The sequence below is a fragment of the Callithrix jacchus genome, chromosome 1 (genome assembly GCF_049354715.1).
Source record: "Callithrix jacchus isolate 240 chromosome 1, calJac240_pri, whole genome shotgun sequence".
In the NCBI taxonomy this organism is placed as follows: domain Eukaryota; kingdom Metazoa; phylum Chordata; class Mammalia; order Primates; family Cebidae; genus Callithrix; species Callithrix jacchus.
The window spans coordinates 79,336,387-79,352,520 of NC_133502.1; the positions used below are offsets into that span (position 1 = coordinate 79,336,387).

The following is a 16,134-nucleotide window of genomic DNA, read 5'->3' on the forward strand; positions in this document are numbered from 1 at the left end:
CAACTTCACTGTGTGGTGGTTGGAAGTGAAAATGCCAAACGATATTTTGAAGCAGTTCAAGGATCAAAAGAGCATCAAGGAGAGCTTTTTGGGATCCATAACCTCTTCAAACTAAGGTCCCAAGGGTCTTGTCTTACAAAGGACATCCTGGAGGTGTGAACTTCTTCTCTGACCTTTTCAATAACATTTTAAATATAGTTTTTCTCCCTCAGGAAACTTGAAATACAATTGCTGTTGCCTTTTCAGAGAAATTTCTGGTTTTCTTTATCAAAAATGCCTTGGAATTTCTACTTTTAGAGAGTAAGAAATGAATTATTCTATCTCTAAACTAAGATTTTCCTTAGAGTAATTATAAATAAAGTACACACACAAACACATATACTAGGTAGTATGTACTGCAAGGGCATTTTAAGATGGGTAGAGAGAAGTTTATTGTTTTGAAAACAGCTGTTGAAGTCAAGAACTAAAAAAAGAGGTTTTCCTAAATAAACAAAACATAAAATGTGTTTTGATTAAAAGTTACCAAATACTCCCTGAGATGTACTCTCATGTTTCATGGAGATTTTTGTTTTCTGTTCCCAATAAAAATTCCACACCAATATTTTAAACTCTCCCCGTTGTGTTCATCCTCAGCATACAGATGTTTCTTATTCTGGAAACAAAATATATCCTTTTTAAAAAAGATCTTTAAGTTCATTTGTATGCCAGCATACTAAGGATATTAACCTTTTTTCTAATTGATATTCACATAGGTATCATAAAATCCTGGAATATCATCTTTTTCAACCTCCTCATCGTATAGATGAAGAAACTGTGTCTTAGAGAACTTCAGGATATTTTCCTTGACTTCCAGGACTTTGTAGTAAAATCTTAATGTACTTCATTTATTCAGTTAGTACCATAAAGACAGTTCAAGGAACAATTGGTTCATGTCCTTGAGGAACTTAAACCAACTTGACGGGAGGTAGAAGAGAACGTTTACATAATAACCATGTAATGTCAGGAATCAAATGCTAAACAAGTTCAGCAGTAAACCATGGATGGATGGGGGAGGAGAAGGTGTATATTATTTGAATCCTATAAATATTATTGCTATTATACAATTTCTGATGTATACTGCTGAGTTCCTATTTTATAGTAACTACATTTGATTCTGAATTGGGTGGCCCATTTGGAGTCCTACATTTTGTATTTTTCCCTCTTGCTTTTAAATATGCTGTTTCTTTCATGAATTTGTTCTTTTCAGTTCCTCTTTTCATATCAATAGCTTTGTTTGCCCTCTGGCTCCCACACCCAGCTGCCATCTCCATCTAAAGTACTACTTGACATGCCTATATTCGTGTTAAAATCATTGCCTATAAAAGTATTAGCATTACATTATCCTGTTTTCTATCATATATGACATAGTTATCTGTTTTGTCAGAATAATCACCTATTCCTTTGTTAAACAAGTGTTCTATAAGATATATCAGGATGACAAGTTATTAAGTAGAGAAAGTTCTCTTATTCATTGTGCCACTGTACACCAGCCTGGGTAACAGAGCAAGACTCAGTCTCACACACACACAAAAATGTCCTCTTATTCACTGGTTATTCTAAGAATATCTTGTTTCACCTTCAGAAGTGTTTATTTATGACAGGACCATCTGTGTCTTACATTTTCTTTTTTAAAAATGTCTAAGTTCTTCAGTATACCAGAACACTAAGGATATTAACCTATTTTCTAATTGATATTAATAAAGGGTGACAAGGCCATCCATGTCCTGCATTTGTCTTGCTAGGCATATCATTGGCACTTGATTATTAAGTTAAATTTTGAATTAAAATTGCTCATTTGTCATCAATCAGAAGGTAAAATTATTCAGGATTGGTTAGATTCATGCTGCTTTGGGCCAAAAGGTGAGTCTGATTCTAAACATTATTATTCCAAGCCCCATATAATGGGAGCACATATCATAAAGTAAAAGAAGTATTTCACTTCATATGAGACATTTTTAATTTTTAAAGGTTGTGTAAAATCTCTTTTAAAATGTTTTAAGATGTAAAAATTTGAATTTTTATACTTTTAATCTTATGATTTCTGGGCAATTTTGTTCTATTTTGCATTGACTTTCCATTATCCGTATTATAGTTTCTCTTCAAAGATAGATATTGAGAGTTCATTTTACAAGTATTTATTGAGCATCTGTGAAATGTCAGGTACTGTTCATAGAGCTGTGCTTACATGAAAGAACAAAACAGACAAAACAATCCTGTCTTCCAGAAGTCTACATTCTATGTGGGAAGACAAATGATAAACAGAATAAATAAGTGAAATACAGAGTATATTATGATAGGTTCTAATGAACTGTCAAGGAAGGAGCATTTTTAGATGGGTTATCCAAGGAAGCCCTCACTCTGAAGGCTGCATATGAATATTCAAAGAGGTGAGGGAGGAAGGTGTGTTTTTGACAGGGGAAACAAGTACAGAGGTCCTAAGGGAGGAGCATGCCCCATGTGATATCACAATTTCAAGGAGGCCACAGTGGTTGCAGTAGAGTACACAAGAGAGCAAGAGATGGGGCAAGAGAGATGACAAGAGAGCCAGGCCCTGCAGGAACTTTGACTTTTACTTGAGTGAGACAAAAAGCAATTAGAGAGTTCTGAACAGAAAGTTGACATGGTCTGATTTATATTAGCTTGACTTACTATTGAAAACTAGACAATAGAAGTACAAGGACAGAAGCAAGAAGCCAGTTATGAGGATACTGCAGTAATCCAGCTGAGAGATGATGGTGGCTTGAGCCAGCATGAAAGTGGTGGGTGGCGTTGAGGAGTGGCTGGATGCTGTATATATTATCCAGGTGGCACTGACAGCATTTGCTGGTGGGTCACATACAGGGTATGAGAAAAAGAGGAGTTAAGGATAGCTCCAACATGTTTGGCTGAGCAGCTTAAAACTGGAGTAGCCATTTATCTATTATAAAAGAGTTTCAACAGCTTTAAGATTTCTAATACTGCCACTTTCACCTGTTGTAGCCATTTAGCTTTTGTTATGGAGATAAATGGTAGCCTGGGAATGAGGCTTCCCATCCCGTTGCTGTAATAGCCTCGAGGAATGGGGAATAAAGGAATGGTAGTAATTCAGAAACTGTTTATCATTCCCTAGAGTTGCATAGAGGAGATTCTCCCTCATTGCCCTAGATACCAGGTGGCTGGAACCATGCCATTAGTATGTCTGTGTATTCCTGAGTTGGGCATTTGTAACTCTGGTGATGATAGTATTATTTCTCCTTGCTCTGTCAACAAATACAGCCTTTAAAAAATTGATTTCCTTTTCAGGAGAATTTAATATTCTAGAATCTAGACCATTAGAACTTCTGCTAAATGATACACCAGAAGCTTTAAAGTGCAAATACCTTCCCAAAAGATGTAGCAAACCTGGTATATAACTAAAATATTGTTTTTAATTTCATATTAGATGGACCTTTTCATTTTGATACGTACTACACTTAAGGGGTATTTTGAAATGAATATGAACAAGAAATACAGTAACAATATAGGCTAGGACATCAAGTTTCCAATTTAACATTGTGGTGTTTGAAATGTTAATATGTTCTTACCATAATTGTTATATGGGAATGGTTGTTATGGATATTATATTGGGTAAATATATAACAGTTCTTTATTCTCCCTCTCCCCATTAGTACTTTTAATGAAGTTGGCTGGAAAGTATTAGTTGTCTGTGTCTGATAAAGTAAACTTTAAGAATTAAGAGTATTTTAAACTGTTACATAAACCTTTATATATGATTAGCAAGTTGGAAAATAACGTTAAGAATGCTGTAGCGTGCATTGCTGCTGTTTGTCTGGTTGTGCTGCCCCCTGTGTTGCATAGCTATTTGCATTCTTTCTTACTGACATTATGTAGAGAGAAGGCCAAGTGGAAGCAGGGATCATGACAGCCACGACGTGGTTGAAAGAGGGACCTCCGGCACACAAACTAGAAATGGTAAGTTAATATTTGAATCTGAAGCCTGCAACACCTAGAAAACATGTACTGTGACAGTTTTGTTTCTTTTCCTTTTTCCTTCACCTTTCAACCTGTAAGAAAAAAAAAAATGAGTCAAGGACACAAAGTCAGAGAACTATGCATAAAATTAGTAATTTAGGCTGATTTAACATTCATATCATAAGAACAAATTGAGGAGCAGTTCAGGCATTTACAGCTAAGCTGAATTTTAACTATACCACACTGAAAATACAGTACCACCTAGGTAAGTAACCCATCGCCAATAAACAATTTTTGACTAAATGGTAAGTTAAATGGAAAAATCACCATCAATGTGTATTTAAAATAATTAAACCCAAATATCAAAATTGGTCTCAAATTCAAAGTGGATATTTTATTTGATTTGATTCCTCAATTTTGTGATCTTTATAGTAGTTTGCCATCTCATGTACCACAAAATCTTTATTGTCATTATAAGGCCATCTTAAAGGTAAAAAATATGTGCCGAAGGTTTTTTTGTTAATGTTGCTGGTTTTTTCTTGTTTACTTGTAGAGTATTAACTATCAATTTATACCAGCCCAATGACTTTAAATTTGGGGTGAAATTTTTATAAATTTAGAGAAATACACAAATATCAAATATTGGCAAAAGTATTACCAGATGATACTTTCCCACAATCTTTTACTAGTAGTGCCTCAGTTTTAGAAAACTATAAGATATATTTAACTCTGATTATTGTGGGAAAATTACATATTGAATTTAAATTTGTAGCAAATTTTATTTCACGATTCTTTATTTCTTGTGATCAAGATCCTGTTGGCCTTTTAAATCAATTGGAACAATTTTCCAATTATCAATTCTTTACCTTGTTAACTCCTGTAATCTGTCTTATTCTTAAAGCATGATTGGAAGTATATGCTAGACTACAGTAAACTCCAGTAATTCTTAAGCAGCAAGTTGTGTGCTTTTCACTTTTGAGGCCAGAATTATGTGTCCTTGTATCTTAGAAGCCAAACACTTCTCTTTGTTTTTCTTCAAAATACTTTGATTATATATGGTACTCTAGTTTAAACTTTTATGTATTTTGGAACAATATTCAGCATGGAAAGAGAAAAGACTGTACTAGACTATGATATTAAATGCTTTACATTTATTTATTAAATGTTCTACTTTTAGAAAATACTAAGTGATATACTTGTACCTAAATTACCTGCCGAAAGTTGATTGCCTTTCAGTTGATTCTTTATTATTATCTTGAGGTTTTCTGCTGTTTTTATCACTGCTTCTTCTATAGCCTACAGAGTCTGACTCTCAGGAATGCAGACGTCCAGAACAAGCTACAGAGCCACTGGCAAAGGAAGCGTGTGATTTCTGCAGCGACTTCAGTGATGAAGAATCAGTGGGAGCTGCAGGAGTACAGACTGCCAAAAACAAAGCACCTGATCCAAGTAAAGCTTCCACCTCTCCAGGACAGCTTACTTTACTCCAGTGTGGTTTCTCGAAATTGTTTGAGGCAAAATGTAAAGCAGTTGAGGACAGTGATGGAAATACTGCTTCTGATGAGGAAAGTTCTGATGAGCAGCCCATATGCCTTTCAACAGAAGCCACAGTTGCTGATTGTGAGAAAAATCAGGACTCTCTTGGTACTTCAAAACATCAGAAAATAGATAACATCCTAAATCCAAAAGAAAAGTATATTTTTTATAAAAATGAGAAGATTTTAAAACAGAATATTTCTTCTAAGTCTGATGAGAAAAAATTTAAAAATACAGATAAACGTTGCATTTTACAGAATGTCTCAGAATCAGAAGATAGTGATGTCATCTATCCTACACAATATACAACTGAGAGATTCCCTGACAATAGTATAAGATTTAAGCCACCCTTGGAGGGATCTGAGGATTCTGAAACAGAACACTCTGTAAAAAGAAGAAATGATGATGATGGTCGAAAGACTGATGACAGAAGAGATGGAATAATTTCAAAAAAGTTAAGTCCTGAGAACACAACCCTGAGATCTATTGTGAAAAGAAAAGTCACTAGTGATATCAGTGATGAATCTGATGACATTGAGATTTCTTCCAAGTCAAGAGTAAGAAAGAGAGTTACTAGTTCATTGAGGTTTAAGAGAAGAAAGGAAACCAGGAAAGAACTTCACAGTTTTCCTAAAACAATGAACAAAACAAACCAAGTATATGCAACAGATGAGGATCATAACTCTCAATTTATTGGTGATTATTCATCCTCAGATGAGAGTTTATCTGTCAGCCACTTCAGTTTCTCTAAACAGAGCCACAGATCAAGAACTATAAAAAATAGAACCAGTTTTTCTTCAAAATTGCCTAGCCAAAATAAGAAAAATAGCACTTTGATGCCAAGAAAACCAATGAAATGTTCAAATGAGAAAGCTGTCAATAAAGAGCAGTCCTGTGAATCAATGGATAAATTTTTAGGTAACCAAAGACATATTATGAAAACTTTTAAAATTATGTTTTATTAAATAGTTCTGTGAGAAACTTTGAATCAAGATGCTGGACTGAGACATAAATAAGGAAGGGCTGGGTAGCGGGATAAATGGGAGACCACATATAGGTCAAGATAGAGAATGCTGCCATCTACCCAAGGACCCCCTCCATGTGCCTGTCCAAATCACAGCTCCTCTGCCCTCATGAATGCCAATTATTCTAGCTTCTATAGTAATTACTTATTTGCATTTATATGGTTATATCACCAAATGTTCATATGTAGGTGAATTAGTTCGTTTTCACGCTGCTGATGAAGACATACTTGAGACTGGGAAGGAAAAAGCTTGTAATAGATTCACAGTTCCACATGGCTGGGGAGGCCTCACAATCATGGCAGAAGGCAAGGAGCAAGTCATGTCTTACATGGATGGTGGCAGGCAAAGAGAGAAAGCTTGTGCAGGGGAACTCCTCTTTATAAAACCATCAGATCTCGTGAGACTTACTATCATGAGAACAACATGGGAAAGATTCAGTTACCTCCCACCAGGTTCCTCCCATGACCCATGGGGAATTGTGGGAACTACAATTCAAGATGAGTTTTGGGTGGAGACACAACCAAACCATATCACTAGGAATTATGGTTTAGTCTCATTCGTTTTTTAAAATGTTTTATAGTAACTTCTAATCTACAGGAATCCTGATCCCTTTCATTGCCTTACAATGTAACTGTGGAAGTACCTGGATGAACTAGAAATTTCCCTCAGGTTTCATTTTGCTAATTGTATCCTCTCCATCCATGTTTAAAACATGCTCCTCTGTCCTCTTACCTGCGAAAGAGCAGTTGGTTCCTGAGACTAGATCGACATTTAGAGTTTGCTTTTGCCTATACTCTCCCTTTTCTTCCATTTTTAAAATGGATACACTACACTGTCCAAGACACAGACTTTGTATCATATACTCTCCCCACTTACACTTCAGTTACTCTTGGTCTGTAGGTAACTGCACATTTCATGCACCCCATCAGTCCTTAGTGTCAGTGGTCCTTGCATCACTCTGATTGTCCGAATCTTACTGTCTAGTAGATTCCTGAAGAAGTGTTTATGAGAATAATATTCCCTGAGATTCTTACAATAACAGTTTGGTGCCCTTATACTTAAAAGTTAAGTTTTGCTGGATGTAAAATACTTGGCTCACATTGTCTTTTCTTGATTGTCTTGAAATATGTAGCTTCGTTTTCTTCTGGCATAAAGTGTGGTATTATATGTTCTTTTTTTTTTTTTTTTTTCCTCCTTAGATTACCAGGGGATTTTTTTTTTCTTTTCATTGTCCAGTAATTTTACTAGATTGTGTGTTGATGTTGGTTACCCTGGGTCTGTATTCTCATATACACAGTGTTGCTTCCACTCAAATTTTCTTTTGGGAAAGACTTTCTTGTGCTAATGTTTTTGGTTACTTGTTCTGTTCCTTTGCTTTGGCTTGCTTCCTCGGGGACTCCTCTTACTCAGATGTTCAGTCGTCTTTGCCTGTCTTCAGTTGTCACATTCTCTCAAATCTTTTATCTCTTCATTTCATTTTGCTTTTTTAAAATGTTCTATTTTTCTTAAGGCTTATCTGTTGTGTTTATTCCCTCTTATGTTTCTTCTAGTTTGGTCTTCATTTTTTAAATTAAAAAAAAATTCTAAGTCTTTCCTAAGTCCTTGTCACTCATTTCTGAGTTCCTCTAATTCTTATTTACATTTTGTTGATTCATGTCTTTTTCTGTTTTACGAGCACATCTTTCTTGCACATTTTCATTGGAGGGATATTATTCTGCCTGTTCTCTTTTTTTCTCACAATAATTTTTATGAGATTTCACCCTGCTATTTTTCTTCTGGTCATTTTTATATGAAATTATTTTCCCTGAATTTTACAAATGAAGCAGAGTTCAGGAAATCTTTGTTCACTTTACAGAGATCCATGTTATTTCTGTGTAGAGTGCCACACTATGGTGGGCTTTCCTCTCTCTCTCTGCCTTGCATTGCTGTAGATCTTTTCTTTCCTTCATCCTTGTTCTTCCTATCCTTGATTCACTCCCAGCCGTTTTTCCTCTTTGTTGGGCCCTGACCTGGGTGAGGGCCCTGGTGGGTCAGTTTGGGGAGCTTTAGAGGTTTGGCTTGCTCCAGCCCCTCCAGGTCTTCTTACTGTGTACCCCCTGCACCCTCTCAGCATTGGAGAGCAGGAAACCTTCACCGATTCAGCTGCTGGTCTCCAGCTGGTCCCTTGTGCTTCCAGTGAATACCTATTGGCTATTCTGGGGTCTCCTGTTCTCAGGTCGGTCAGGAGCCCTGTTGCTTCCTTATTCCTTCACACAGTTGCTGAAACCATGCAGAGTTCATAGCTACTGGTAGATTTTGCCCACCTGCTTATACTTTAGGGGTCATGAGGATATCTTGTTATCTAATTTTGTTGTAAATGTCCATGGGCTTTTGGTTTTGTTGTGTAGTTGCTGTCTGTTTTTGTGTACAGATTCAGAGGGTCTCCTGCTTCTGCTGTTACCACCCTCTGCCCAGAATCTGTGTGGTGATTTTAAGAGTTAGCATTACCTTCACAAGTGTCTGGCTTATTCCCCAAAAACTATATGAAAGAAGCTGAGATATAATCTAGGATATTTTGCTATAGAAATCTTAGTTGCTTTGTTTGATTTATATATAAATCAGGCTTTCTTTGTGGCTATTAGTATTCTTATTTAAAAGTTAGTTATGATATATATTTTGGTATCATTGTAAATAAGTATTGAATTAGCCCTTTGGTTTGTGTGCTACAGTTAGATTTTAGGTTTAGGAATTATTGTATAAACTATTTTAAATAATCAGCTCAGGGTTTTTGCTTTTTGTTTTTTACTGTGAAAAGTGTCAGTAGTTTGGAACTAATGCTATTTTGAATAATGGATAAAATGTGTCATCAAAATTAAACATCCGAGGAAATTTTCTGCCATGAAGGTTTTGAAACTATGTGCCATGTGTATTATGTGGCCTCTTGAAATTTAAGGAGAATGTTCAACTAGTTACTATCTCTTCATATTATTTAACAATGTCTTATGTTTGCATGATTAGCAATTTCTGGTTGAAGAGGTTCAGTACTGAAACAACACAAGTGTTGAAGGTCATACCTCAGGTTCATTGCCAGAGCTGTTGGAGGGAGCTTTTACAGGCTTCGATTCTAGCCTTCTCTTTTATGATCACAATTCAAAAATGAATTATGGGTACCTAGAAGCAAAGCAATAAAAATTGTAGCCATTTTTTAAACCTCTTTTAGATAAAAGCTTTGAGTTAATTTTTCTCATTTCCTAAAAAGCTCTCATCTTGACATTCTCTGGGCATATGTACAAAAAAGACAAAATACAAACAATAAAACTGAGCAAAGCCAATCAAACGAAACTCCCTGGTCATAAACCCCATGCTCCCTTTCCATTGCTGTAATCAAGTACATGTTTAAAGGGACAGATAAGGTTAGCTTCATTCTTTAAATGAGTGAGCAACTTTTTTTTAAAATTAACAATGAAAACAAATTCATAGAGGACCCTCCTCAACCATCACTTTTCTCTTACTAAAACCTCCATTTCAAGTTTAAATCTAAAGATTGTTACCTACTATCTAGTTCTCATCTCACATTGATGAGAAGGAAAAGTCATTTCCAAGGTAACCTAGACCAACATATTTGAACTCTTTCTCTTTCCCATTTTTTCCCTAAAGAATATTGTGATGTTGATGTTTCTCTTGAGTATTAAAAATAATGTGTTTTTATGGAACCATATTGCTTTATAATGATATATCACTTAATAAACCTCAATTACCTCCTAGATGGTGTTCAGGAAGTGGCTTATATTCACTCAAACCAGAATGTGATTGGATCGAGCAAAGCCGAAAATCACATGAGCCGATGGGCGGCACATGATGTATTTGAGTTGAAGCAGTTTTCCCAGCTGCCTGCTAACATAGCTGTTTGCAGTTCTAAGGTAAGAAGAATATAAGGTAGTATCATCTTAGTTACCTCGTTTTTTACAGAATTTACTCAATAGCATCTTCTCTAAATACTCCCTCCAAAGTAGCTACTAAAGCTGTAAGTGACATGCAAGTAAGTGTAAAAATCAAAACACCATTTGGGAACTGTAGTCATTGAAGATGTTTTAGATTAAACAACAAATTTATACCCAAATGCCTAATAATGTTGAGTTGCTTAATAGTTTCCCTCAATAAAAATTGGACAGTACCCCCAAAATGAAAAGGAATCTGAGGGAATCATAGTTCAATCAGAACCAAAACCATTTCTGCTCATATGTAAAAAGGAAAGTGTGTGATTAGATTGCTCCACAATTTTTCACCAAAATAACACACACAGAAAACTCATTTCATGTAGAATTTATATTTTTAGCAAAAGGATTTTTATACTGTTGAAAGTCATAAATACTTCCTGTGGGCTCTTCTCACTTAAAATTGCTGTTATGATATTTTTGTTTATACATAGTCACTTTCATCAAAGGTTTTTAAAAAATTTTTCTTCTGTTTGACTTATTATTCTTTATCATTTTTTAAGAGCTAAGTGCCTCAAGAGCAATTTTACTATCATTTTATGGGTGAGAGTTCAAAATGCATGTTGTATATAATACCAATATTTTATGTCAACTTAGTGCTATTATACTTTTAATAATGAAGGTGGGGGTAGAATTCCTCTGAACTATCAAGGGAATTAATTTATTTGTACCTCACTTGTTTGACAAAGGAATTAAATTACCTTAACAATAAAACCAGAGTACAAAATGAAATTCAGGACCAGAGAAAATATAAATCAAACTGGAAGTTTAAGACTGGGAGAAAGTTAGACTGCAACTGCTTAGGACATAATACATTCTACCCAGATACTGTATTAAAATGGCTAATTTGATTGAGTTTTCTGGTAGAAAAAACAAAGGAGGTAAGCCATCTATGTAGTGATTTCTCAACTCATGCGTGTGGAAATGTGTGTGGACAGTTTGGGTGGTCACAGTGACTGAGTGCCTAACTGGCATTCATGTCTGGAAGCCAGGGATTCCACATGGCTATCCTGGAGAGGGGACTAGGTTGAGGGGCTAGTAGAGAGGCACTCCTACATGCAAAGAATTGTTCTGCCCAAAATGCCATAACACCCTGCTGAGAAAGGCTGAGTAAAATCTTTATCCTTAAGGAAAAAAAAAAATAGCATGGGTTCTAGGAGGAGCAAAGCTTTTCCTAGCACTTAATTTGAAGGAAATTTGTCTCTTGAGGGTTTTTTGGGACCACAGAACGATATACTGAACAGTCAGATGTCATATAATAATATCCTTAGAATAAATGTAATAACAGACTTTAAAAGGCTATAATTTCCAGCATTTTTCAATGTCATCCATAGGCCGAATGCCAAACTACAACTCGTGAAAGCATTCTTTCATGACCCAACTATGCTGCTTTTTGTACTTGTCTTCTCATTTGATCCAGGAATGTACCATTTCTCAACCAACACTTTAAACAGCATTTTACAGTTTGACTACTGTGTATGTGCCATCTGAAAAAGGCAGGCAGAATTATGTTAGGTTTTCCAGAAACTTGCTTTGTTAGGATAAAGAGTATGGGCCGGGAATGGTGGCTCACGTCTATAATCCCAGCACTTTGGGAGGCTGAGGCAGGTGGATCACAAGGTCAAGAGATCGAGACCATCCTGGTCAACATGGTGAAACCCCGTCTCTACTAAAAATACAAAAAATTAGCCGGGCATGGTGGTGCGTGCCTGTAGTCCCAGCTACTCAGGAGGCTGAGGCAGGAGAATTGCCTGAACCTAGGAGGTGGAGGCTGCAGTGAGCCGAGATCACGCCATTGCACTCCAGCCTGGGTAACAAGAGCGAAACTCCGTCTCAAAAAAAAAAAAAAAAACCAGAATCTTCTAAACAGATAGCTAATTTTTCATTAGGATTCTTTTTCAAACTGTGCCCTTTTTAAAAACCTTCTCCATACAAACAAATTTTAATGTGAAAGGTCAGATAATTTGGCAAATCCCTGTAGTGAACATTAATGAAATAATTGGACACTGGTCATTAGTTTGTCTAAATATTTATCAGAGAAGAAATTTACAAGCATATAATTTCTGCAAAAATTGACCTGAGAAGCAGCCTTCTTCTTAAGGAAAGTTGTACAAATGAAAATGCCAGAAACACAGTTTGCCTGTGAGCTTTTTCAGTCCAAATATTTTTGAGGTGGACAACACAATCTCATTAGAAACCTTGCTTCTTCATAGTGATTTTTCAGAGGGAGGGGCATCTCTTGCTAGGAAACAAATTGGAATACCTACTCCCTGAGGGTTATAATATACCCTTCGAGGCCATATATATCCCTCATCACACATACACCAACTTAGTAAACCCTTTTCAGAGAAGAAAGAAATTAGCTGTTTAATAACTAAATTGTGGTGAAGTTTTAAAGCCACTAAATGGGAGGTCCATTCCCATGGCACCAATGCTAGCAGGCCAAACACAGTCTACAGATAACGCTCATTTCACTGGCTGACTTAAGTCAGTAATTGATACAGCAAAATTTCATTCTAACATTTCAAAGCTGTCTCATAGAATTTCTGAGAAAAAGTGTTCCCAATCACTGATTTCATCCTATCGTGTCAATATTACTTCAGCACCTTGAATGATGAAATCATTGAAACACACCGTCATCTTTGGCTAGAGATACTTATGTCACTCACTGAGAGGTTTGCACTGGGTGTGGCACTGGGTGGCAATAGTGAAGTTGCAGTTTTGAAAAAAAAAGTTACTAGAAGAAAAGAGAATAAACAAAGGGAAAGGGAAATGAAGCAAGAACAAAAGAGACTCAATCATAGTGTTAGAAAATACCTGCAAACTTCTTGATCCTGAAGTCTCTAAAAAACCCCAGACCTCCCACCGACAGTACAGTATCTTTCATCTGGGGCTTAATCTAGAATCTTTTTGGTTACTGAGAATTCTTCTGAGTGCTTCATGTCTGTCATCAAAGTTTTATTAAAGAACTTTACTTGTGTTTGAAAAGATTGTGTGTGCATACCTGTGTGTCAGTTGCAGACATGTTATCTCAGTAAGAAAATAAATCCTATTTGTTTTGTGAAATCAGTACACAAATAACAGTTGTCACAATATACCAGTATTTCAGTTTCTAAGGAATACCATAGTTGAGTCTGAATTAGAACCTTTAACTAGATTGCAAAGGAATATACTGAATGGAAAATTGTAAAAGAGAAGTAATAAACTCCATAATCCTAGATAAGATTCTATGGTCTTTCAGAGTTTTTCAGTCTTTTTGATGTCTGGTAATTATTGATAACCAAAATGACAAAAACTGTGAATCTACTTTTCAAGTTCAATTATATATCTTAAAAAGGAGTAAGATACGTTACTGTTTTCAGTGTTTCCTTTGGCTTCTTATAGTTTATACTTTTATAAATTAGCTTTTGTTTATGTTCTGTATTTTATAGATGTCCTTTCTCTCCTAACATAAATTTCAAATTATACCATTGTTATTTGATAATACAAATTATGTAATGTGCAAAGTAAGAACACATTTTGCCTAAAATTATATTTTGATATTTTAGAACCATTTCTGAAAACAGCTCATTTTACAAGATGAGATGTCTGATAACAGGAGAGAAAACCTGTGTGACTTAGGTTTAAACTCAGGCCAAAAAGAAGCATTTTAGCATTTGAAGGAACTGATAATACCTTTATTAGAGTTCATCTGTTCTTTTAATATCTGGATGTATGTCACGGAGCTGAACTGTACCTGCTTGTGATGCGGTACCTCCTTTTCTCAGTCAACTGCACGTTTTCAACTTAAGTTTACTTAAAATTTTCTGAAAAGAAATGTACAAAGACAGCCTTCAATTAAGGATTAATCACTATGGCAACTGAGATGTGGTGACTGAAGGGGGAGGATGTATTCTCCCCTCAGTTTCCTGCCAGCTGTCATAGTCAACCTCTGCTGCCTGAATCCAAGCCAAAATATAGACTGTGATCAACTCTAAGAAACTATATCTGTATTTTTATAAATTGGTACAAGTATCAGACTATAAAAGAAGACTTAATCCCTCGAATTGGATGACAGACACTTGGCACTCTTGCCAGTGTTTGACAGAGAAATAACGGGTTGCTTTGTAGTAAAACCTGGATTAATAGTAAGCCCCTCTTTATGTTATTGCAGTGTGGTGTAAATGAGAGAACTAAGCACGCTGTCAGCCTGGGGTGGGAGGTGGCGTGTGGGAGTGTCTTTTATATAACCAGTGCAGGTTTAAGCACTGTTCAGAATACTGTATATACAAAATATTGTGTTAGTAAGAACTTCTCTTTCTTGTATTTGTATTAGATTGGCATTCTGTAGATTACTTAAAGAAAGGATTTCTGTGAGCTATGGTGGTTTTGATTGCAGTATGTTTATACAGCTTTTGGAGTCCACAAGGAGGGATGGACTGTTTACAGTGAGCAGACTTTGGGGAGATAGAGCATTCCATTATCGTGTTTTTCAGGATAATGAATGGCATGATGATTTAAAGCAATTGTTCACAAATGGCTGGTTTACAAAGTAGTCCGGTAAGCAAGGTTTATGGTTTCAGCATGTAACTCTTACTGGGTGGGATTTTTCATGGTCTTACCATTTTTCTTCCTGTAGCTAAACATTAATTTTATGGCATTTGTATCAGAAAGTTATTCTTCCAAGTAATTTTATTAGAGATCAAGATTTTAAAATGTGTGTGTGTGTGTGTGTGTGTGTGTGAATGAAATTATGTGACTAGTATTGACATGAAAAAGGCTTCTGTGTTTCTCTGCCTAGAACTAGGATTGGTTGTAGATAGCATTCTGACTCAGAAGATAGTATGTCATTTGAGTGGAAAATACCTGCTAGTCAGAGGAAAGAGAATCCACTTTTTAAACTGAAAACATAGAGACCGGCTAGCTGGAGGCTACGAGAAGCTTTGGCACCTTTCTGCACAGTCATGATGCCAGGATTCATAGACTAGTGTAACTGATGAGCTGTTGTGTGCAAAACACGTTCAACACCTTGCAAAAAAGGCATTGAAATTACTCAAAAATATAAATCTTTATAATTGTAATTATGATTATTGCTTACCAATGGGGTGATGAGTAAAACTCTTGAGTTTCTACAATAATCTCTTACTATTTTTGTTGTGAATATTACTGATAATAGAATATTTTAGACCACCTTAAAAAGATATTTAGTCCAGTCCTTTAACTTTAGGTGAAGTACCTGCTTTAAACTGTGTCTGATTTCTAATGAAAAGTACTATAGAGAAAAATGTTTTTGAAAGGAATTATAAGGTAATTTTAAAATGGACTGGGAATGACAAAAATAATCTTTGCTTGTTAGGAAATAGTTTGCTTCCAACTCTTCTTGTCGCTGGTCACTGTTCCAATTACATAGAAGGTAGATAGAAGCCTTCTTTTTTTTTTTTTTTTTTTTTTTAAGCATGAATTATATGGTACTTTATTATTATTATACTTTAAGTTCTGGGGTACATGTGCAGAATGTGCAGGTTTGTTACATAGGTACACACGTGCCATGATGGTTTGCTGCATCCATCACCCCGTCATCTACATTAGGTATTTCTTTTTTTTTTTTAATTTTTTATTTGATTATAGGT

The 16,134-nt window shown here is 35.6% G+C and overlaps 1 protein-coding gene across 7 annotated transcripts in view; it reads left to right on the forward strand.

Annotated features, from left to right (window-relative positions):
* ERCC6L2 (ERCC excision repair 6 like 2) overlaps window positions 1-16,134 on the forward strand; it is a 144,368-nt gene that overhangs the window by 97,854 nt on the left and 30,380 nt on the right. For all 7 annotated transcript variants that reach the window (XM_008993723.5, XM_008993716.5, XM_078348426.1 and 4 more), the window contains 4 exons: window positions 1-153; window positions 3,910-3,990; window positions 5,286-6,444; window positions 10,296-10,450. In XM_008993723.5, the coding sequence (XP_008991971.4) occupies window positions 1-153; window positions 3,910-3,990; window positions 5,286-6,444; window positions 10,296-10,450 (1,548 nt within the window). The remainder of the gene's footprint in view (window positions 154-3,909; window positions 3,991-5,285; window positions 6,445-10,295; window positions 10,451-16,134) is intronic.